Here is a 23,982-nt window from a genome sequence, read left to right as displayed (position 1 = left end):
TGGATATCCAGAATAGTCAAATGACAACGGTAGATTCTTAGTCACGACAACAACCAAACATAGTTTCTACCTAAATTAAATGATTCGGCCATTTCCAAAAGCTGCAACTAGAAATATTCTTCATCCTGTTAGATATCCCGGAAAAACTAAAAGTAGAACTAAAATAAAAGTTTGTGGTAAATATGTCCATGAAATTTGCCTGAAATAGTTATTGTCTCATTAATTTAATATTAAAGATGTCTTGGAACCCTTTACGTAGTAGCGGTAGATTCAATAAGAAAAATATTTTTTTTTGACATTCATAAGTGTCATTTCCGTGACCTACTTGAATAAACTGATTTTGATTTGATTTGATGGTTGATAGCAATGCAAAATTTATAGGTTGTTAAAAATATATTCCTACGTCCTCCTTAATAATGTTAATCAATTTATATCAGTCAACATAAACATGCTGATTTTGCGATTTAAAAACGCGTGAGCAAGTCACGCAGAGTTGGCCGTAGGAAAAACATGACATGCCCAAATGTATGCCTGCTTCTTTAAGGTTGCCCTGCGACTTGTTAATAGCCATTGAAAATGAAAATTAATAGGAACTGCAGGCGTTTCAAATTAATAACCCCTCCACCCGTATCCGTCCGAACGCCCGCAAGCCCGTCCCACCGGACCGCACCACAATATCGCGCACTCGGTATTGTTTAAGGCCGGAACGCATCAGAGCGGCGCGTCGCTTCACGTCGCTCGACGGTACCTATCGCACTACAACTGCAGTAAGCAGCAGCTCGCGTCATTTTCTAGTTCTATCTACCCGCATGCGAGCAACATTACAAGATGAGCGATAGTGACGAGGATTAGTTAGTTATTTAGTAGATACCTACTTCTTTGGAAACCCAGAAGTCAGGGCTGAGATTTTCACAGGTCCATACATTCAGACATCCATACATTCTTACAAACTATCGTATAATTATAATATTAATAGATACTTCTTTGGAAAGCCAGAAGGTAGGGCTGAGATTTTCACAGGGTATATTAGATTAAGTTTACTATGAATCGATGTACCTACCTATTTATTATGTCTGACCTAAATGACTTGTCGTTCTCACTCTTTGCCTAGAGTGGAAATGATGTGCGTCACACACACCTGATTTAATATTAATGACGCTATGTTGAGCTATGTTTTTGTAGTGTTTTACTTTCCTGCGGAAACTCGTCTCTTTTATGGGATTTTTAAACCCACGGGAACTCTTTAATTTTCCTGGATGTAAAGTATCTAAGATGTTGAACGGCAATAAAGGTGCCAAATTTTATTGAATTATGTGCATAAGTTGTTATACAGGGTGTCCCAAAGTTTTGGGACATGAAGGGAAAGTACCTTAAATATCGAAGATAGGCTATTTTACTGAAAGAATACTTTATGTTATTTTTAAAAGTTGGTAATTCTGCATTCAAAGATTTTCTAAAAATTACTTGCCGCATCTGGGAATCGAACCGACATAAATGTAAAAAAAAACATCCCTACTCTTATGATGCCAATCGAAAGAATGGCCAAAAACTAATAACTCTTCTTAAGTTACATAGTATTTTAAAAGAAAGTAGTCAATTAAGTGGGTATTTTTTTGTAAACTAATTAATTAAATGCTCAAAATGTGATCCCTCTTGTCTTACGCAAATCGCCAATCTTTTAATGAGTCCGCTGCCTGTTGATTTTCTTATCATTTTATGGTGAATACTCGATATGGCCGGCAACGGTATTGTGATTCCTCTGGTGTTGCAAGAGAATGTGGGCGGCGGTGATCACTTAACACCAGGTGACCCGTATGCTCGTTTGTCCTCCTATTCCATAAAAAAAAATATGATATGGCACAATTCTGTTTGTAACTCGCCCACGTTCTCGTATCGTTTTTTGTATAGCATATCTTTCACATATGTCCAAAAGAAGAAATCTAATGGTGTAAGCTCCGGGGATCTGGCCGGCCATCTAATCGGTCCATTCGTACCAATCCAAGTAGGAAAACATTCATTTTACGTTGTTCCTTTCTTTTAAAATACTATGTTAAGAGTTATTAGTTTTTGGCCATTATTTCGATTGGTATTATAAAAGTAGGGGTGTTTTTTTTTACATTTCAGTCAGTTCGATTCCCAGACGAGGCAAGTAATTTTTAGAAAATCTTTGAATGCAGAAGTACTTACTTTTAAAAATAACATAAAGACTTCTTTCAGTAAAATAGCCTATCATCGATATTTTCCCTTCATGTCCCATAACTTTGGGACACCCTGTATACTACGCTATATAAGTACAGGTTTTTAACTGTCCCACGGGAACTCTTTTATTTTCTGGGATAAAAAGTATCTAAGATGTTGTCCGGGTATAAAAGGTATCATCATGCAAAATTTTAATCATATCGGTCCAATCAATAGTTTCAGAGATTAGCCCGTACAAACAGACAAGAGAAACAAAAATTCCAAAAAAATCGGGACTTGTTCTATTTCTTTTACATCCCCCTGACTCGGTTTTAATTATTATTTTTTTCTTTGTACAGAAATTTGCTCTCTACAGATTTATTATAAGTATATAGATTATATTGCTATAAATCAGGGGCGTGCATTGGTTTTCCAGCAAGGTAGGCATGAAGATCGAACTAGTTGTAGTTGAGGTTAGTCCGACAGCGCTCCCGAGGTTCTCCATTGTAATGCCCTGCAAAGACCCCGGAGAACCTCTCCAAAAGGGGAACTCTCTGATCTCGAGGAGGTTTTAGTGGGTATTACCAAACTTGGCCAGCTTCTATCTACGTAGAAGATGGTCTAAGTGGTTGAGTCCCACACTCCCTGTGCCACATAGTACGCAGGGGTAGTACGTAAATGTATTTCCTCCTAGTAACCAAAAAAAAATAGGCCGGCAGTGCTAGGTTTTGAGGTCAAAATATTTTTGTTGTAAAGTTGTTTGTGTTTCGGTTATAGTTTCGGGACCATTAATTGGTCAACCTAATATTTGCGTTTTTATCACTCTAGGTACTCTACTCTAATAATATGAAACTATGTAGTTAATAATATAGGTATTGCACAGCACAATTTTAATTTAATTAATTATTCATCATATATTTTCTACAAAATAATTTTATATTGATACTAGCTGACCCAGCAAACGTTGTACTGCCATATAAAACAAATTAAAAAAAAATTGGGGTATAAAAAGTTCTCAGACCTACCAAATTTATCGTACTACATTATTCTTGTATTCGATTGCCATCTTGCAACCCTGCGCACCTTCTTCTGTAGTCGTATAACTTTCGACGAACACTATTGCTAAATAATTTCTATGTAAGGGAGCCGCTTCTAATAGGCGTTTGTAAAACTGTCTGCCTTAGCGTAAGGTCATTAATACCTTGGTAAAACTTACAGGTGGGTGTTTAGTGGAAGTTTGGTTATAGAACAATAGAACCAAATTAAACTAAATAAACTATAACGTTAGTGCTATATAATTTTAATTTCGGTTTTTATTGAGGTAGGCTATGCCTATATTGAATGCACGCCCCTGGCCTATAAATTATCTACCACGTGAATGAAAGAAAATTGAATTAATCGGTAGTACGGATTTCGAACATCTTTTATTTTATGGAGCTTTGGTTTATTTTTATGAAGTGCCATTAAAAATTAAAACAAAAAAAAATATCAGTCATTAACAGTTTTCTCGTTTATACGAATTTTCTTCAGAGTACTGTAGATCTGCAGACAGTTCGTAGCAGAGCCAGAATTTCATCAATAGGTAATGAAGCATGGCTCAGTTTATTAGGTAGGTACCCATGTAAGCGAATAGCTTTGCGTCCTTGCTCTGATAATGATAATGTAATGTAACGTAATGATTCGCATACCGAGGGTTTAATATACCAACCTAAATTTTGTTTGACTAGGTGACCCACAACCTCATTTTCTTAAGGAAAATAGGTATTAAATATTAATAAGGATAAAATTAAACACCAATTTACAAATATACTTTTATTCATTAGCTTTTTACAAATCTTTATATTTTTTAAATCCTAAACAACACTTTTACCATCAGCAGTCCAGGCTGCATCTACAGCATGTACGTCCTTAGCTTAATCACTATAAAACCACTAACTTACCCTCAGGAAGAAAAGCTGCCTCATCAGGACACCAACTAGAAATAGTATTAATAACAAATAAAAAAGACATTGTGGCAGTATAAGCGGATAGTTTAAAATTGTTAGGTAAATTTAAGAAAGACTACGAACAAAAAATTAGAAAAATCAAAATTTAAATAAGATATAAAATGATAATTACGAACAAAAAATCAAAATTTAAATAAGATATAAAATGATAATTACGAACAAAGAAGAAAAATAGTAATGGAAAAAGGGACATGACATTAAATAACATTCTGAAATGGAACAACATATGTATACATTACGCATCACACTCCTTCAACTCAGCAAATGGTAGGCAGCACGGTCTGGCACTTTATGGAGGTCGTCAACAGTTAAAGTGTTGTATATTTGTGTGATATGTTGTCTGTGGCTAGGTGTTGCTGTGGTTTAAGTATGTGTTATGTTAGTGTGTTTAAGTGTAAGAATCTGCAGTCAGAATCCCTGCAACTGCCGCCGGCTTCGTATGGGCACAGGAAAGCATTGGGATCTTCCTTCCAACTGAAACATAACCAGATTAGAATACTTTAGGTCATGGCGCCGAGCATAGTTCCAATGCATACTTACATCGCAGAAGCCAAACGCGATGTTTGTACGCATTATTCATCCGCAACGTAAATTGCACTTTTTCATTAATTGCTAATTTGGTCACATTCAACATTGGACATTTGTAAATTCAATATTTTCATAGATTACTTACTCAGTTCGTTGAATTGCATCTAATGGTGATATATATTTTTCTATGTCACATTCTTTATTTTCACCCTCCTCTTTTATTACCTCAGTACAATTTTTTTCACTATTACTAACATTTTTCCTTTCAGTCTCTTGAATATTTATAACCCTCTCATTATCTGCCTTTATTAAATTAACAGATTTCTCATTATTTGCTAGATTTTGTTTTGTGTGTATAATATTTGTATTCAAATTATTCACAAAACTAACTTTAACTGTTTTTAATAAACTTGGGTTATTGTGGTCCTTAATTGATGGATGATTTTCTTTTTGCAGTTTTCTTAGTGCCGTTGCATTTAATGAGGTTGTTGTATTATTATGTTTGTAATTTGATGAACTGTAATCAAACAAGCGCTTAAAATGAATATTTTGATTATATGCTACATAGTATACCTCCAATATAACATACCTCTTGAGAAGCATTTGATGTTGAAGTCTTATTTTGGATAAACTATTCTGTACAAATCTCTGTTGTTTTTTGTTCAAAGTGATAGCAGTAGTAATATTTTTTAGTTCAGTAGAAACAATTTTGTAGCGTTGAGATAACTTTTTAGCTTCTTCTTTCAATTTTAACATTTTTGCTGATTCTTCAGCAATCATTTTCCTGGAAGTAAAGATTGCAAAATTAATTTAAGTACAATATAACAAGCACATACATGTGTTTGGTTGAGTCATGTTGTAACTATTCATTGATTTAAATATAATAATCACCTTGATGATGCAATTTTTCCTTCCAATTTATTATTTATCATTTCTGTTGAGCTAATCGACACATTTCGTGGTTTAAGGGTATCCTTATCTGGAACTTTCTTACTGAGCAACCTCGCTTGTTTTATTTTTTCGAGTTCTGCCATTCTTTTAACCAACCTGTTGTATTCCATCTGTTCTGATGTTGGTAAATGTTGCATTTTCTAGAACAAAAGCATATTAACATACTAAAGCATTTAATTAGATATAGATTAAATTTCCATTCAAATCTATAACTTTCTATACCTTTGGCACAAATTTTTGAATCGGTTTTGTCAGAGTTTGCAGTTGCCCTGTATCTGGAACTGTGTTCTTTTCTACTTGCATTCGGGTTGATTTTAAGAATAAATCAAGCTTTTGCTGAAACTCCGTTTGTTCCGCTAATTTCATATGCATTTTGGTCAAATTCCTTGTTGCTTCATTCTCTGTTTCTGAATCTGAATTACCCAGCTGAATGATAAATTTCTTTTCTTCTGGTAGTTTTATTGATTTTTTTGGTTCTATTTTAGAGTTATCAATGTCATGATCAACTACATTTTGTAGAGGATTAAAATCAATAAGGTTTGGAAGGTTTTTACTTAATGATGTTAATAGCCTAGCGCGTAGTAAATCTTCATCCTCTTCTATTTCATCTTGTTTGTTTTCTTTGTATTCAGGGATATTAGTGTCGTTCGGATTACAATTATGGTCATTAACACATAACTGAGGCTTCTCATCCATATCAGAACCAATATCCATATCAACATTCTCAACATCAGTATGACTATCATTATTATTGTCGGCATCCAACTCTTTGTACTTATCTTCATCTTGTACAATGGAACTTTGTGATAGTCTCTTTTGTAATTTTTGTTTCTTTTTCAGCTCCATGGCTCTCTTTAGTAGAGACGACCTTAGGCAAATCAATCTCAGCTCAGCTGTATCACTGTCCTCATCATCTGATCCTACCTTATTGTCAATAACAGATGGTTCATTACTTGTAGGCATATTTTGTTTGTCAGATTTTGTTTTAAGAGCATGCTGTCTTAATGACTCTAAATCTTCATCAGAACTACTGACAATGTGGATTGCATTTTTTGTTTCATTATCAATTGAGTCAACAGTATCACATGACCCTAAAGAGGTACTTATTCTCGCATTATTATCAATTGATATATCTGGCTGATTTTGGCTGACAACTTGTGTGGTATTCCCAAAATTGACATTTATATCTTCAGTTTTACTATTACATAAACCATCAGTCTTATTGTCGTGACTAATTTCTTTCTCTGGTGTACAACCCACAATAACTAATGAGTTTCGTATTATATATGACTCTTTCTGATTAAACTTAGAACTACGGAGCATCTTTGCTATTCGATCCTTCAGACATGCATCAGATTTATTACTTTTCTTAAATGTCACTGCATCAGCTAGTCGTCGCCTTTTATTTTTATATTCATCATCAGCAGAATCTTCACTTGATTCACTTACAATTTTTACGTCGGGTTTCTTACCTCTGACCTGTTTACGTCTAGTATTTCTAGGACGATTTACAAACTTAGAACTTTGTTCTTTTTTTCTTATATTACCACTTTTAAATTTTTCATTTTTTGGGTTATTCACTATTTGTGGCTTTGTAGAACCTTTCTTCATTGGAGGCAATCTTGGACTTATATATGTGGAATTACCTAAAACAGATTGACAGTATCTAACTACCACAATACGAATAATGTAGCTTAAGAGACACAGCGACTCTAAATGTTCTAGATAAGAGATATGTGATCAGACCCCAGCAGTCAATATAAGAAACTAAATGAGATAGAAAAATCATTATACCTACTATCAGATAAGTTTTTGTGTTTTGTAAATTTACCCTTTATAAAAACATTCCTGATATGAACATTTCCCGAACACTCCCAAAGTGAACCTCAGAGTTCATAAATCAGTTTTTATCTTTTAATTTTGGGGAGTAATTAGGTTGGAAAATCTTTTACTATTCCCTAATTTACTTTAATTTTCAGATGTTCACATCAAAACATTCTTTGGTAAATTATCTTCCAGTTTTTGGCTTAGCTTTTGGAGGACAAACGAGCGTACGGGTCACCTGGTGTTAAGTGATCACCGCCGCCCACATTCTCTTGCAACACCAGAGGAATCACATGGGCGATGCCGGCCTTTAAGGAAGGTGTACGCGCTTGGCTAAAAGTTGGTTTGACTTCAACAAAATCAAAAGATAACAGAAATTGTATAAGTGCTAATTTCTTGTGGGACGACTATTGCCTATATAAACATATACCAGCTTTTACCCGTGACTTTAACTACGATACACACTCAGGAGCTATAAAAAATGGTTTAAAATTTTATGTGCAAAACGCTTAAGACTCACATTTCCATTTATTATATTACTAAGGTTATATAAAAGCTCCACTACTTTACGGTTGGCTACGCAGATGACCTAACTATATTGATATGCGGAAAGTTTACCAGTACTATATGTGAAGTAACAAACGCAGCATTGAAAATTGTGGAAAGATGGTGCATAGACAACGACCTATCAGTCAACCCATCAAAAACGGAACTGGTAATGTTCACAAATAAAAGAGTTCTGGGTAACTATAAACTGTCGAAACTGTTTAACACCGAACTCCTATTAAACAGCGAAGTGAACTATTTAGGAATAATACTTGACAGCAAGTTAAACTTGGAGTCAAAAATAAATACAGCCAAAGTGGCTGTATTTATTTAACCTCTGAGAACTGAAAGAGGATTTCAGTATAAAAGAACTCCGGATTTTCACAAATGGCTCAAAGACAAGGTCGGGCACGGGATACGGAGTGTTCTCGAAAGACCTAAATATAAAAATAGCTGCATCACTAGGAGCTCATAACACTGTCTTTCAAGCAGAATGCACGGATATAATAGAAGCAGTCACAGCTACTTTGAATCGAAAGGTAAAAGACTATTCAATCCGCATCCTTTCAGATAGCAAATCAGTACTACAAGCCCTACAAAGCAACACTTTCACCTCAAAGCTAATATACAACTGTCACCAGTGTCTGAGGGAGTTATGCGATAGCAACAACCAAGTAACTCTTCAATGGATAAAGGGTCACAGTAACTTACGAGGGAACGATGCCGCTGATGAATTGGCCAGGAGGGGCTCAGCGATGACAGCAAAAGGACCAGAACCAACTATCCCTCTACCGTCTAGCTGGCCTGCAACGGTCATACGTCAACACACCAAGGAACTACATAATAAGTACTGGATGGTAGTGAGTGTAGACAAGCAAAAGAAGTTCAACCTCAAATAGACCCCAAACTCTCTCGCAAGCTAGTAAAACTTCCACGACCTAGGTTACGAAAAATAACTCATATACTAACGGGTCACGGCCCTTTCAACAAGCATCTGTTTAATATAGTTGTCACCGACAATCCACTGTGTAGAGCCTGCATGGAGGCAGATGAAACAGCCGCACACATCATTTTAGAGTGTAGGAGTGTGGCCACATACCGGGCCAAACACCTGGGGTTACCGAGGACTCTCCCCGAGGTCATGGGTGTCATCACAGGTTTGATACAATACCTTGAGGAGCTGGGATGGCAGGATTAGCCGCCCACCTCACCACGCAAAATAGGCGCGCTGTAGTCGTCGAGTTGCGGATAAGTAGCCTGTGATAACCTATATATAACCTATAGAGAAAAGCTCCAACCGCTGAAGATGTCAATCGCTGTTTGCCTGTTGTCTTGGAAAAAATTCGACAGCAGCGCCCTCGAAGCAGGATCCTCCTTCACCACGACAATGCTTCAGCGCACTCCGCAAAACGGACTGTTGAATATTTGAGTATGGCAGGTGTCGAGATAATGAGTCATCCGCCATACAGTCGTGACCTGGCGCCCGCGAGGTATTCGCTTTACAAGCCCTGAAGATACGGTGAAAGCGTACGAAAATGCCATAGAAGAGACCCCTAAGGAAGAATGGGCCCACTGCTTTTCTCAGTGGTTCCATCGAATGCGACCATGTGTAGAGAGGGACATGGATTACTTCGAAAATCAATAAAAGTATTGGCAACTTTCTACATCAAGCCGTTTTTCATTTTCTAAACATTTTCAGTGTTACGAGGTATACATGTAATATAAGTAATTTCCAAACTTAACATCACCTAACAACATTGATATACTAGGCCACTGGGTCTCCGACAACCTAAGTGATAACCTAGACTTAGAGAGGGAACGTAGGGCGTTGGCTGTCCGTTGTAATATGCTGGCCCGAAGGTTTGCGCGTTGTAGTGAACAAGTCAAAATAACTCTGTTTAAGGCTTATTGCCAATCATTTTACACGTGCAGCCTTTGGATCGGCTATACGAAGAGGGCATACAACGCGCTGCGAGTGCAATATAATGACGCGTTTAGGATAGTGATGGGGCTGCCTAGGTTTTGAAGTGCATCCGGCATATTTGCGGAGGCGCGCGTTGATGTTGTTTGCGCGATCATTAGAAAAAGATGCGCATCATTAATGAACAGGCTCCAGGCTAGCCCCAACACTGTCCTAAGCGCGTTGGCATGCAGGTGGGACTCCCCACTGCTGAGGCATTGGATAGGTTTGCATGCGCCTCTAGCTAGGTGCAACTTATTGTGAAATAACTAGCCTTACTAACACAATTTTTAAGAAAAATTGTTACTAATATACAATTACTAACACTACCACTAACAGTACTAACTTAGTCTAAGAAAAATTGTTACTAACTAAATAACTAATACTTATGGATGTATAGTGTCCGAAATAAATTATTACACTCTTACGAATTTATCTGAGTACAACAATCTATCAAACTCAAAGTTAAATTTGATAGATTGCAGAGTCCGTTGTCCTCTTCATAATTCGGTTGATTTCGTGTAAAAGTGTGTAGAAAGTGCGCGTAAGTGTATCTATGCGTATTATTTTAAAATAATACATAAGCATAGCAACTATACCAGCAACTATAAAGTTAGGATAATTTCATTGAAAGTATCTCAAAGTTATAGATGCAAGCTATAAGACTATACATAAATTATTCATATTGTGTTTTTTTTTTATTATCACACTTGACACAGCTAAAAACCATTATACTTAAGAATAAATCAATATTTTCAATGAAAACAATTGGTTTTATTTATTTATCTACACCCATGCTTTAAAACCTCTATTATAGATTCTGAAACAGTTAGCTTATTGCCAACATTAAAACACCCAATGTTCTAATAACCATTACATCATCCAAACGAGTGTTGTTATGTTGTACTGAATTTCATAACAACACCCCTGTTTTTTTTTTCGATCCTTTCATGCGCAAAGAGTTTCAATAGACAGCCACATTCTTATTGCTCGATGTGTGCTATCTGTATGAATTTCAAAAAAATAACATTTTCGTTTACGCGCGTTCCACACTACCAGAACGCCGCGGGCCGTAAAAAAAAAGTAGATTATTCGAATCCCCGCCATTTTTCTTCGATTTTTTTATTGTTTTGTTTACAAAAAATGAGCGATTCATTTTAAAAGCTGAATATTCGAGTAAATTTTAATTATTGCACTGTACAAAATGTAAATTACTACTAAAATATATAATTGTTTCATTAATACTTAGTTTATTTGTATATAATCAGTAATTAATGATATTAGGTTACTACTAGGACTGGTGTTTTAATGTTAGCAGTAAGCTAACTGTTCCAGAATCTTTTAGAGGATTCATATTCTGGGTGTAGATAAAGTCTTGTATGCAACTGTTGATAGTTAGGTATTAAAACACTCATGTGATACTATTATCACACTCGGCTTCGCCTCGTGACAAAATCCACATTCGTGTTTTAATACCCCTTATTACACAACAGTTGCATAAATAACTATAGTGTTTATGGTTTTATAATAAACTTTATATATTCCTCCTAAAACAAAACTAAAATATACAAAAACTATCTGAGCCAGCAAATGTTGTATTGCCACACAAATTAATAAAAAAAAAAATGGGGCTATAAAAAAGGATGTTGGCCGATTCTCAGACCCTGCACTAAAAATTTCATACGAATCGGTTCAGCCATTTCGGAGGAGTTTGGTAACAATCACTGTGACACGAGATTTTTATATACTTGGGCCTTTTATATACAAGGCCTTTGATCGTGTATGGCACAAGGCGCTCCTCTCCAAACTTCCATCATTTGGGCTTCCCGAGAGCTTGTGCAAGTGGACCTCCAGCTTCCTCACTGGGCGCAGCATACAGGTCGTTGTCGACGGATATTGCTCGAACCCGAAGCCCGTGAATGCTGGAGTGCCCCAAGGCTGTGTGCTGTCTCCCACGCTGTTTCTTCTGCATATCAATGATATGTTGGACACCTCCAACATTCATTGCTATGCAGACGACAGCACTGGTGATGCCGTATACACTGGCCATGCAGGTCTCTCTCGGGAAATCGTCGACCAGTGCCGGGAGAAACTTCTTCTATCGAGTCCTCTCTTGAGAAGGTCGCGGAATGGGAAAAATTGAACCTTGTCCAATTTAACCCCCAGAAGACTCAAGTTTGCGCGTTTACCACTAAAAAAACCCCATTTGTCGTATCACCGCTCTTCGACAACACTTCCCTCAAAGCCTCGCCTAGTATCGGAATACTGAGTCTCGAAATCTCGAGCGATTGCCAATTTCGTGGTCATCTGGAAGGCAAAGCCAAATTGGCTTCAAAGAAACTGGGCGTCATTAATAGAGCACGGCAATACTTCAAGCCGGCCCACATACTAGCGCTCTACAAAGCGCAGGTTCGGCCACACATGGAGTATTGCTGTCATCTCTGGTCTGGCGCACCCCAGTATCAGCTCGATCCATTTGACCGCGTGCAACGCAGAGCAGCTCGAATTGTCGGGGACACAGTGCTCTGTGAACGGCTGGATCACTTGGCGTTGCGTAGAGACGTCGCTTCATCGTGTGTCTTCTACCGCATTTATCACGGGGAGTGTTGCGAAGAGCTGTTTAACCTGATTCCTGCCGCCGAATTCCACCTTCGCACGACACGCCACAAGTTAGGATATCATCCTCACCATCTGGATGTGTGGCGGTCCTCCACAGTGCGGTTTTCAAGGAGCTTTCTTCCACGTACTACAAAGCTGTGGAATGAGCTTCCTTGTGCGGTGTTTCCGGGACGATACGACATGGGTACCTTCAAAAAAAGCGCGCACACCTTCCTTAAAGGCCGGCAACGCTCCTGTGATTCCTCTGGTGTTGCAAGAGATTGTGGGCGGCGGTGATCACTTAACAACAGGTGACCCGTACGCTCGTTTGTCCTCCTATTCCATAAAAAAAAAAACTTATTAGATATTTCATAGTAATAATTTGAGATATTCATTCCAAAAGACTTAGAAAAATCCCTTGACCGACCTTGAAGTGAGAGATCACTTTTGAATGATATAAATTGTTACTATGCTATATTTAGACAACACAAAAATTTAAATATATTTAACAATAATTTTTCAAGTAAATTAAACAATTTTCAACATATTACAAAATAAATAAAAAATAAAAAAAAGACAAAGGAAATGATGCTACATAACATACTATACACATATTATAATTATACTAATGTCTTGGATATATAGTCTAGACTCTAGATCTAGTAAAAAAATAGGAACTTACCAAATATTGAGTTTTACCCAAAAACAAACAAAATTTAAAGCTAAAGCTCTGGGTGCATAATATAAAGATTGTATAACCTTAAGAATTTAAGATGAATATTATATATTCTTTTGTTTAATATAGAATCCACAGTAATTGCATTATATGGAATCATTTGTGGGCTTGCTTTGTGAGCATTAATATTTAGTTATCATGCATAGGTATGCTTTAACATGATTTGTCATGCTCACGAAATGGAATTACTTGCTGCGGTGTTGTGTGCCGGGCATCTCCTTCCCTCAAATATGTGCACAGGACTCCATGTGTCAACTCGTGAACGGTTGATGCTTGTGGTGCCAGGACAACCTGTTATAGTTAATGGATCATTGTATTTGATGTATGTAATTACTAAATGTGACAGTAATTACGACAATCATGTTCACCAAGCATCCTTACACAAACAATGAGTTCAAGCTCTAAAGGTTGATGCATCCAATATACAATAATTTATATTTATGCATTTAATTCTTTTCATGAAATAATTTATGTTGTTCAAACGGGACTCATATATTGGATGCAGCATCTTACAAACAAATTTGTTATGTATATTACAGTTATTGTAATATACTCTATTTGATTGAAAGGAGTGGCCATTGAGTTTCTTATATGTTCTTCTCATGGGCTCAACTTTTTACAAACATAATATGGTATATTTAGTAATTTATAAGAAATATTTATAGTGATCATTCAAAAGCCCTTAGTTTAAGTATAATTGAATAAAGTTTATTTGAATTTGATCTCACTTTCATGTCGGAAGCTAATAAAGACTGCAGTCTTCACAGCCTTTTTCCTTTAACATTTGTAGGCTAACATCCCATTGCCTTTGTTCTAATTTGAACAGAATTAAAAGGACTTGGATTATTTTTTAATTCCAAAGTAAAATAGTAATTCGTAACAACAAAAGCAGCCCAGAAATACAATAATGATGACAAAATCTACACAAGCGATTTTGTCATTAGGTCATAATATGAACTATTGGTATCTCATTTTCATTACTACATTTCGTACAAATGGCATATAAATAAATTAAATTATTCTTGTTAAGTAAATTAACTTCTCTAACCCCTCGTTTACACCAAGAGACAAGTCAAACACTTGTTTTATATAAAACTTTGTAGAATACTTGTCAAAACACAATTATTTGTTTTCAAAATACATTGCAATTGTCTGAAACATTCTTGCGTTCACTCTGTGTTGCCAACATAACATAGTAGTTTAGAGCAATTTTATGCTCATTAAAATATTATACTTATATAAAACTTTTTGGTGTCATAAGATTTTGGAGATAAGGTTGACAATTTGCTCACATGATGGTAATAGATCACAACAACCCAGTTGTCTCTTCAACATTAGAGGTGTTTCAACAAGTCTTAGCGAACAATTTATCATTACAAAGTATGAGGTACCATATCATAAGTCTAACAATGTTGTTTAATTGACAAAATATAGTCAATTAAGTACTTACCAGTTCTAATAGAGGATGTTTTAGCTTTCTTTCGCTCCAGAACATCATTATAATTCTCTAACATAGTGAGTCGTTGAAGCATTAAATATTCTTCTTCTGAGGAAATATCTGATAATTGATCAACACTATCATCCACTATTTCTCCTTCTTCTCTTTCCGATTCCGGGTTTTCTGGCTGCATTTCTAGACAGGCCATGACTAGTTAATATCTCCCAATACCTGTAATAATTTCGTATAGTACCGAATACAAATTGAGGAAATTAGAATTCTCTGATCAATGTGACTTGTGAGTTGTGACAAATAAGTTACTAAAAACCGCGACTTCACTAGGATGTGTGCGACTGATGACCGTGAGGCAATGAATTTTGCACAAAGTTAAAATAATAACGATATTTTAGAATGATAATAACTAAGAATGCAAACCAAATTATTTAAATCTCGTAGTCAGTACTTAGGGTTTGTTCGAGTAATCAGTAAATATAAATTAAAATAATTTAAACGATTAAGTATTTAGAAATACGTATCCAACTATCCAAAGACAAAATACATGACATCAAAGAGAATATAATGATAATCAGTACGTTTTACATGACATCGTGATGACAGCTGTCACCTGAGAGTTGAGACATGAGTTGATTCGACCTTGAGACCTTAGAATATTGACACTATAGAAGTAGGTCCCGCGTGCCCCTTTTAGAAAGCAATGTTAGTTTTGACAGAAGTTGTAACAGGTGTTGTTTTTATTATTGTGACTAAAATTTCCCCTCACGAAATTAAATCGTATGATGATGATGTCACATACTCAACAGATGACTGGGAATATATCAATGAATGTAATGAATTTGTAGCTGTACCTACAACCAATAACATCAATTAATACAAATGTCTAATATCTAACTTGTAACGTAATACCTTCATAGCATTATAGATCGTAGAAATATAAATCATGTATATTAACTGTAATAAGTGGTGAAGCAGCTCATTGTATAGTTCATTAAAATATTAATGTTTCATTTATGTGGATAAATTATGACGGCATCTGATGCATTGGGCCTTCTGCTAACTTGAAATTGTATTTAGTTACGCATGAAAGGTCTAGATTGCGCTAGTTGTCGCGCATGCGCGCTGAATACGTGCGAATAATCGACTCGCGCGCCATAAAACAGTAACACAGTTGTCTTCGAGTTGTCTGCCTGCCGTGATTGATTCTATAACTTTAAGAGTCTTGTGTGCCACGTGTCCGCTACATATATTTTGAAGACTTCCTTGTGACATCAACCTAGTTCCCGAATATACCGTGGATGCTTCTTGATTGCTGTTTTTATCCGCTCTGCTGCGACAACGACAAGCCACGAATCAAGACTGATCTGCGAGTATTCCTCCTTAGGAAACTCTAGATTCAATACAGGTTAGTGGATTGGTTTTTGTATTAGTTGTCGCCATAATTAGATTCGCGGTAGACTGTCTATTTACACGACAGCCTACCAACATTTATGTGTAGGGTTTAAATGCCCTACCAATAAGCGTATGCCGAAAGATTCCTTCTTAAAAGAACATATTATTTTATATACCGTAGTAGTTCTTATAAGAACCATTTCATAATGCTGTACATCAAGTCATAGAATCATGCAGATCACCAGTACTCATCTCATCGACGTACAAGCATCGTCACGTTCTCTCGATGACCGCAGATATACTCACGTGACCAGTCATATGCTCCGCGTTACACAACCTCACAGCAAGGCCGAGCGTACTCTACTAAAGCACGTCGCGGCGTCAATCACTATTCATTCAATTTTAATCAATGAGCGGCAGAGTGGGTGCTCATTCACATTCACTGATCTAGCATCGACGCGAGTTTACACAAGCGCTCGCTGGCCGGCTTACTGCGATAGCATTAGTTTTAGGGCGAGATAGAACACATAATATTAGTCTCAATTCTTATTGAATGAAACGTTTGACTATTGGTCAAAATATAAGCTTTAGTATTGGTGTGTAATTTATAAACATGTAAATATTTTTTAAGTAACAATTGTAATTGGTTTACTACTTTTAAGGATTTTGTATAAATATCGTGTAACTGAAGTAAAATATATATGCCACATATTCCTCACAGTCTTCATACAACTCAAGCAGTTGTTTTATTTAATCTCCAAACGCTCAGTCTCTAAAGTGGTGACCCGAACAAGAACACCGACGGAAGGAAGCCAGGAAGCCCGAACAAGAACACCGATGGAAGGAAGCCAGGAAGCCCGAACAAGAACACCGAAGGAAGCAAGCCAGGAAGCCTGAACAGAAGAACACCGAACCTCTGCCCGGCTACACATCGAAGAACAGCTTCACCAGCTCTCCGAAACGACGAATTTCTGTTCATCGAAGTTCTGCTCGAGGAATATCCACCCGACGTTGAAATGAAAGACACAAACCAGGCTCAGCCACTCACTTGTGGTATCACAGCTTTGAAGCCGCCACCGATGACCTCAAGAGGAGTCAAGCCCAGCTGACACAGATGGTGCTCGTCCAATTAGAAAAGGCTGACATTGAACAAATCTCCGACATCCTATTTAACATACCGAGAGACAAACAATATTCAGCAATCTAGGAACGTCTCATGTCGGTGTATGAAGAATCCAACAGCCGCAAGTTCCAGAATTCCTTATTAACGAGATACGAAAACTATCACTAGAAGTCCTCAAACTTGTCAATTCAAGTCAAGGCCATCTCAACACTATAATCGCCACCGATTTCGCTCGTCATCTCGCAATAGAAGCTCGTCACAACACCGTTCCCGCACACTCAATAGCTCACCAACACCTTACTGCTATTACCATCGCCGATTTGGTAGTGAAGCACGACGTTGCGTTACTACGCCCTGCAACTTCAAGAAAGAATCATCGGGAAACTAGAACGGACGTTAGCTGCGGCGGAACCCGGCGTCCTTCACACATTATACAGCCTTTTTGTCACAGACAAGAAAACAAAGATGTCATTCTTAGTAGATACCGGTGCTAATATATCCGTCCTACCAAGAAAACTAGGCCTGAAAGCAATGCCTCTACCATTTAAATTGCACGCTGCAAACAACACAACAATATTTGCTTATGGTGAGAAAACATTAGAACTCGATCTCAACCTCCGTCGACCATACAAGTGGAAGTTTATTGTAGCTGACGTCACGAAACCAATATTAGGTGCCGATATTCTCAACCACCATCTACTCATCGTAGATTTAAAAAATCGAAGATTAATTGATGTCGTCACAAATCTTAAAATCAACGCGCCAGTAAAGTCAACGACCCTACCCACAGTACGAAGTATCGATATACGGGCCCCGTACCACGCGATACTCGCCGAATTCCCGGTACCACGAGATTAACGACGATGCAATTATCGCCTAAAATTAACATGCAACACCCAAGGACCTCCATTACATTGCCGTGCTCGTTGCATTCCACTTCATCGTTATGAAATAGTGAAGAAAGAATTTTAAAACATGATGCAACAAGGACTCTGCAGACCGAGTAAAAGTCCATGGTCTTCACCACTCCATATAGTACCTAAGAAGAATGGCGATATACGGGTATGCGGTGATTATAGACGATTGAACAGCATTACCAAACCCGAACGTTATCCAGTGCCGAGAGTCAAGGACTTCACCCATCATCTGTCTGGCAAAACAATATTCTCCACAATCGACCTCAACCGCGCTTACCAACAATTGAAGACCAGGGAACAGGACATAAAGAAAATAGATATCATCACACCAATGGGTTTATTTGAATTTCCTCGCATGTGTCCTGGTCTGAAGAATGCGGGACAAACATTTCGGCGATTTATTCACCAAGTGCTCCGTGGATTAGACTATGTTTTCCCATTCATCGACGATTTAATCATAGCCTCAGCAAACGAGACTGAGCATCGCGATCACCTAAGAACAGTTCTTAGAAGATTGGATGAAAACGGTATCACTATCAACCCCGCAAAATGTAACTTAGGCCAGACGGAAGTCAAATTTCTTGGATACATCGTATCAAAAAATGGTATGCAGCCACCAGAAGAGAAGATTAAAGCCATTACTGAATATTCAAAACCGAAAACCATAAAAGGTTTAAGACGATTTCTAGGCATGTTATATTTCTATCGTGACCACATACCGAATACTGCATCAATACAAGCTCCGCTAAACGCTTACCTACACAATTTCAAGAAACGTGATAAAACAATAATGGAATAGACCGACGAAGCATCGCAAGCTTTCGAAGAGTGCAAGAATAGTATATCTGAAGCTACCTTACTCGCTCACCCATCACATGATGCCCCTATCGCAATAGTCTGCGATGCGTCTGACAATGTAGTCGGTGCCGTCCTACAACTATACATCGAAAATAATTGGCAACCACTCGGTAACTTCTCAAAGAAATTCTCATAGGCGGAGAAGAAATACTCAGCGTATGACAGAGAACTCTCAGCCGTCTATAAGTCAGTGAAACATTTCCGTAAGATGTTTGAAGGACGTGAATTAATTATATTCACAGACCACAAACCCCTGATATTCGCTATGAATAAAACACATACTGCAAACGAAACGCCACGCCGAACGCGCCAATATTATTCATCAGTGAATTCACAACCGATATTATAATTGCCGACGCATTAAGCCGCATAGAAACAATAGCAGTATCACCTACGATCGATTACAGCGAGATAGCGTACGCACAAGAGCGAGACAGCAGCATAACACAACTCATTCAACAACCAAACTTAACCTTCAAGAAAATAAATGTACCTAACACGAACCTAGAATTATATTGCGAAACATGAACAAGTCATGTACGTCTTTACATAACTACAGAATTCCGCAAACAAATTTTTAATAGTGTACATAATAAACTCACCCAGGAATACGAACATCACGTAAATTAATATCTCAAAAATTCTATTGGCCTTCAATGAATATCGACATCGGGAAGTGGAGTAAAACTTGTATAAATTGTCAGAAAAGTAAAATACAACGCCACACAGTCAGCAAAATTCAAAGTTTTGACGCAACCGATCGCTTTCAGCATATACACATAGATATTGTTGGACCTATACCTACCTATGCTCAAGGACATCGTTATCTGATAACAATGATCGACAGACATACTGGATGGCCTGAGGGAATCCTTAGCGACAATATTACAGCCGAGACAATTGCAGATACCATCTGCAATTTTCTCAATGCCCAGTGACACTAACTAGTGATCAAGGTCTACAATTCGAAAGCACTCTGTTTACCAACCTCATGAAAACTATGGGAGTTAAGCGGATACGAAGTACTAGCTATAACCCAAAGAGTAACGGAAAGGTAGAACTTTCATCGTTGCTTGAAGACAGCCCTTCGTTCAAGGTTAACAAACACCTGTTCATGGATAAATGAACTACCAACCGTATTATTAGGCCTGCGCGCAGTTCTACGATCGGACACAGGCGTTAGCGCCGCTGAACTAACATACGGCTATAAACTTCGTCTACCAAGTGATTTCTTCGACATAAACACACAAACATCATCTACCTCATTGGATCATACCTACGTTTATAAATTACGTACCCATATCGCAGCTAATAAGCCACACTCACCTACTTCACATCGTAATAACAAACACATATTTGTTCATCAAGACTTACATACATGCAGTCATGTGTTTATTAGAATAGATTCAGTAAAACCACCATTACAAACACCATATTAAGGACCGTACCGTGTTATCAAACGAAGTGGTAAAGTTTATACCATTCAGTTACCAGGTCGACAAACAAACATATCGATCGACCGTTTAAAACCTGCATATTTATTAAATGAAACTGAAGAAAACAATATATTATATGCATTACCTTTACCTGTACAAATTACCAATAACTTTACCGATACCATACCTGACAAACATACCACCAAAAGCCAAGATACTAAGTTACCAGACCTAACGAACAACTTGACAAACATACCACCAAAAGCCAAGATACTAAGTTACCAGACCTAACGAACAACTTGACGTCCCAGCCTATCAAAATGTCAAGGACAGGCCGACACATCAAGTTGCCGGTGCGTTTCACTTGAAGGGGACTCCTGTAGCTGTACCTACAACCAATAACATCAATTAATACAAATGTCTTATATCTAACTTGTAACGTAATACCTTCGTAGCATTATAAATCGTGCATATTAACTGTAATAAGCGTATGCCGAAAGATTCGTTCTTAAGGCGCAATAGTCCTAAAAAGTAACATTTTTGGAAATCTACTTAAAATACTTCTACAAATACTACGGTTCCAATTTTTTGACATGTTTATCTTCATTTCTTTATCTAAATTATCGCAGTTTCTAAAACACGATTACGACAAAAAATCTCGATAGATTTATTTTTTGAAAAATAGTCTGTTTTATTTGAATTGTTTTATATTATCATAAAACTATGATAGCTAGAAACATAAAACTTATTTTATTCGATAGTTTATTAGTTAGTATTTATAAATTTTCCTTCTGGGTTTTATCAATACGCTTTGTGAATTATTTTAATTTTTTTCGTAATAAACCGAACGCTACGCCTTGGTTGCATGCTCGCTCATGCCAGCAGTACCACTGTACCGTGACCACTGTCAAGGAAGGTACTGTGTTCGTGTCTCTCGGGCTCACATTACGTAAGATTTTAGCAACCAAGTACAAAGCAGGAATCATAGTAAAAAAATAATGATGATGCGACAGCGTATTTGTTAAAATATATAGGTAAATGGAAGTCGGAAAGTACTAAAATAAAATTTACGTAATATTATTTTGAATATTATGCCACGCGAGATTTTTGTATGTATGTACTTTAGGGAAGTTAGAAATCCAAGATGGCCACCGCGTCGGCGGTCGTGGACCGGCATCGCTCGGTTCGTTCTCAGCCATGCCCGTGTCCATGCGTACCTATCGAGTCTTATAGATATACGTTCGAGCGATTTTTGCCTAAAGTGTTGGGAAAACCTCGCCTTAAAAGAACATATTATTTTATATACCGTAATTTTAGCTCTTATAAGAACCATTTCATAATGCTGTACATCAAGTCATAGAATCATGCAGATCACCAGTAGTCATCTGATCGAAGTACAAGCATCGTCACGTTCTCTCAAAGACCGCAGATATACTCACGTGACCAGTCATATGCTCCGCGTTACACAACCTCACAGCAAGGCCGAGCGTACTCTACTAAAGCGCGTCGCGGCGTCGATCACTATTCATTCAATTTTAATCAATGAGCGACAGAGTGGGTGCTCATTCACATCCGCTGATCGAGCATCGACGCGAGCTTACACAAGCGCTCGTTGGCCGGCTTACTGCGATAGCATTAGTTTTAGAGCGAGATAGAACACATAATATTAGTCTCAATTCTTATTGAATGAAACGTTTAACTATTGTTCAAAATGTAAGCTTTAGTATTGGTGTGTAATTTCTAAACTTGTAAATATCTTTTAAGTAACAATTGTAATTGGTTAACTAGTTTTAAGGATTTTGTAACTGAAGTAAAATATATATTCCACATATTCCTCACAGTCTTCAAACTACTCAAGCATTATTATTACTTATTTAATCTCCAAACGCTTAGTCTCTAAAAATAAAACATAATAATTAAAGCATGTAATGATAATTATTTATATATTATAGTACAATAACATAACAAAAATAATTTCATAAAATCACTCATTGCCTATAAATTTGGTCTAGTTCTGACAATAGCATCCACGAGAAAAACATTTGTCTTTTAATTTGCATTATGTATGTGTGCGTCAAATGGACAAATAAAGCAATATCACGCCAACCAATTTTGATGATTTTTTTTTTATTGGAAATGATATAAGTACCTACAACTTCAAGGGTAATTAAGTGCTAATTATGGGATCAATCACAAAGTAACAGAAATCCTTAATTCTTAGGGGCTAATTAACGACACTCGGGCGAATTCTTTATATGCTATGCGGATATTTGAGTCATCTACCGTAACGTCGTTATACTCAAGTAATTGTCGTGATCGAATATGATGATCAATGGAACCTCTTAACGGCTTACTTACTTTAACCCTTATCTGTGTCAGAATTTCTAACTGTCTGTAATCATATTGCAATGCACTGACGTTCGTTGCTGCATTGCACCATGACGCAACGTTCTATTTTTGCGCTCTTCGCAAGTCTCTTTTGAAATTGTCCTCGAGGTAGATTTCCTCTATTGAGATATCTCCCTGACTTCGTTGGTTTCATTAAAACAGCGCTGTCTCATATGAGCATCATGTTTAGTAGGTCTTCACATATTTTTCAGAAAAATTATCTAAATATATGGTGTACTTCAGATTCACTAAAAATCTAAAAAATAAAATTATAAAAAACCATCGACTTCAAAAATAAATTTCCAAAACAATATAGGTAATATGCAATAAATAGTAAAAAATTAAATGACTTTTCTTCTACAAATCTTAAATTATTTTTAGAGTTGAGTATAATTCAATGATAGACATTAGACTACCTAAAAGTCAATCGAATTATTTCGACATTAAGGTGTAGTTACTATTATTGTTATTTTTGGAGTTGGTGTCAGCCAAGGTACAAGGTAGGGTATACATAGGTGAGATGTGCTTGTGAGAAGTGACGAGGCGCCTAAAACTGCACCTTCAATAAGCCGTTTGTTTAGTGTTGTTATTATTTGTGTCGCATCAAAGTGGACTGAAGAAATTCTTGCATGTTTATTATGTTCTCATAAATCTGTTCGTTCTGTTGCTTTTATCGATTGTTTTTTTAGTATTTGATCTAATGAAAACCTGAAATAGATTACTTTATTTATTATTTTACGCAAGATATCGATAGTGCTAGTAGTATAGTTGAGGGGCGAATTTAAAACTAGGTTCGTTCTACTGTGTAATAGATCCTCATATCAATCCAAGTTATCAATATAGATTAATATTTGCTAAAAGGTTTGGACATTTTAATTTTCCATTAATAATTTTGTGTAATGTTATGACATCTAATATGATTTTTCGACTTTCGAGTGACTGAAGTTTGTTGAGTGAATGTTTGAGCCTTGAATGATAGGCACCACGGTATGGACAACTCCGACCCTTAAAAGCCAACAATTGAGTAAAGTTGCGTTGAATGCGTTCAAGTCTATTTATGTGTACCTTGTATTGGGCGTTGCATGTAA

General features: G+C 36.9%; 1 protein-coding gene across 6 annotated transcripts; it reads right to left on the bottom strand.

Moving 5' to 3' along the window:
- Window positions 1–3,975: 3,975 nt before the first annotated feature.
- Window positions 3,976–15,319, bottom strand: LOC126974629 (uncharacterized). 6 transcript variants are annotated; one of them, XM_050822135.1, is made up of 9 exons: window positions 15,201–15,319; window positions 14,778–14,996; window positions 13,517–13,618; window positions 5,886–7,309; window positions 5,604–5,803; window positions 5,302–5,496; window positions 4,858–5,229; window positions 4,419–4,658; window positions 3,976–4,153 (listed from the first exon to the last, which is right to left on the bottom strand). In XM_050822135.1, exons 2-8 carry the CDS (start codon window positions 14,971–14,973, stop codon window positions 4,559–4,561), a joined length of 2,589 nt encoding a protein of 862 aa, XP_050678092.1. In that variant the 5' UTR covers window positions 14,974–14,996; window positions 15,201–15,319; the 3' UTR covers window positions 3,976–4,153; window positions 4,419–4,558. The 6 variants fall into 6 exon arrangements, with proteins under 6 accessions (XP_050678092.1, XP_050678093.1, XP_050678090.1 ...); XM_050822136.1 differs by having other exon boundaries at window positions 15,229–15,248; XM_050822133.1 differs by having other exon boundaries at window positions 14,778–15,300.
- Window positions 15,320–23,982: the final 8,663 nt, after the last annotated feature.

This window comes from Leptidea sinapis, chromosome 33, assembly GCF_905404315.1.
Source record: "Leptidea sinapis chromosome 33, ilLepSina1.1, whole genome shotgun sequence".
Classification (NCBI taxonomy): Eukaryota; Metazoa; Arthropoda; class Insecta; order Lepidoptera; family Pieridae; genus Leptidea; species Leptidea sinapis.
This window is presented reverse-complemented; position numbering and strand designations above follow the sequence as displayed.

Bases quoted from the DNA above. Each gene is read 5' to 3' on its own strand.
- LOC126974629 (XM_050822135.1), bottom strand. From the start codon at position 14,973: ATGGCCTGTCTAGAAATGCAGCCAGAAAACCCGGAATCGGAAAGAGAA. The intron at 7,310-13,516 runs GTAATTCCATTT...AATCTGTTTTAG, and splicing joins GGCACACAACACCGCAGCAA to GTAATTCCACATATATAAGT. The intron at 4,659-4,857 runs GTAAGTAATCTA...GTTATGTTTCAG, and splicing joins GATGCAATTCAACGAACTGA to TTGGAAGGAAGATCCCAATG.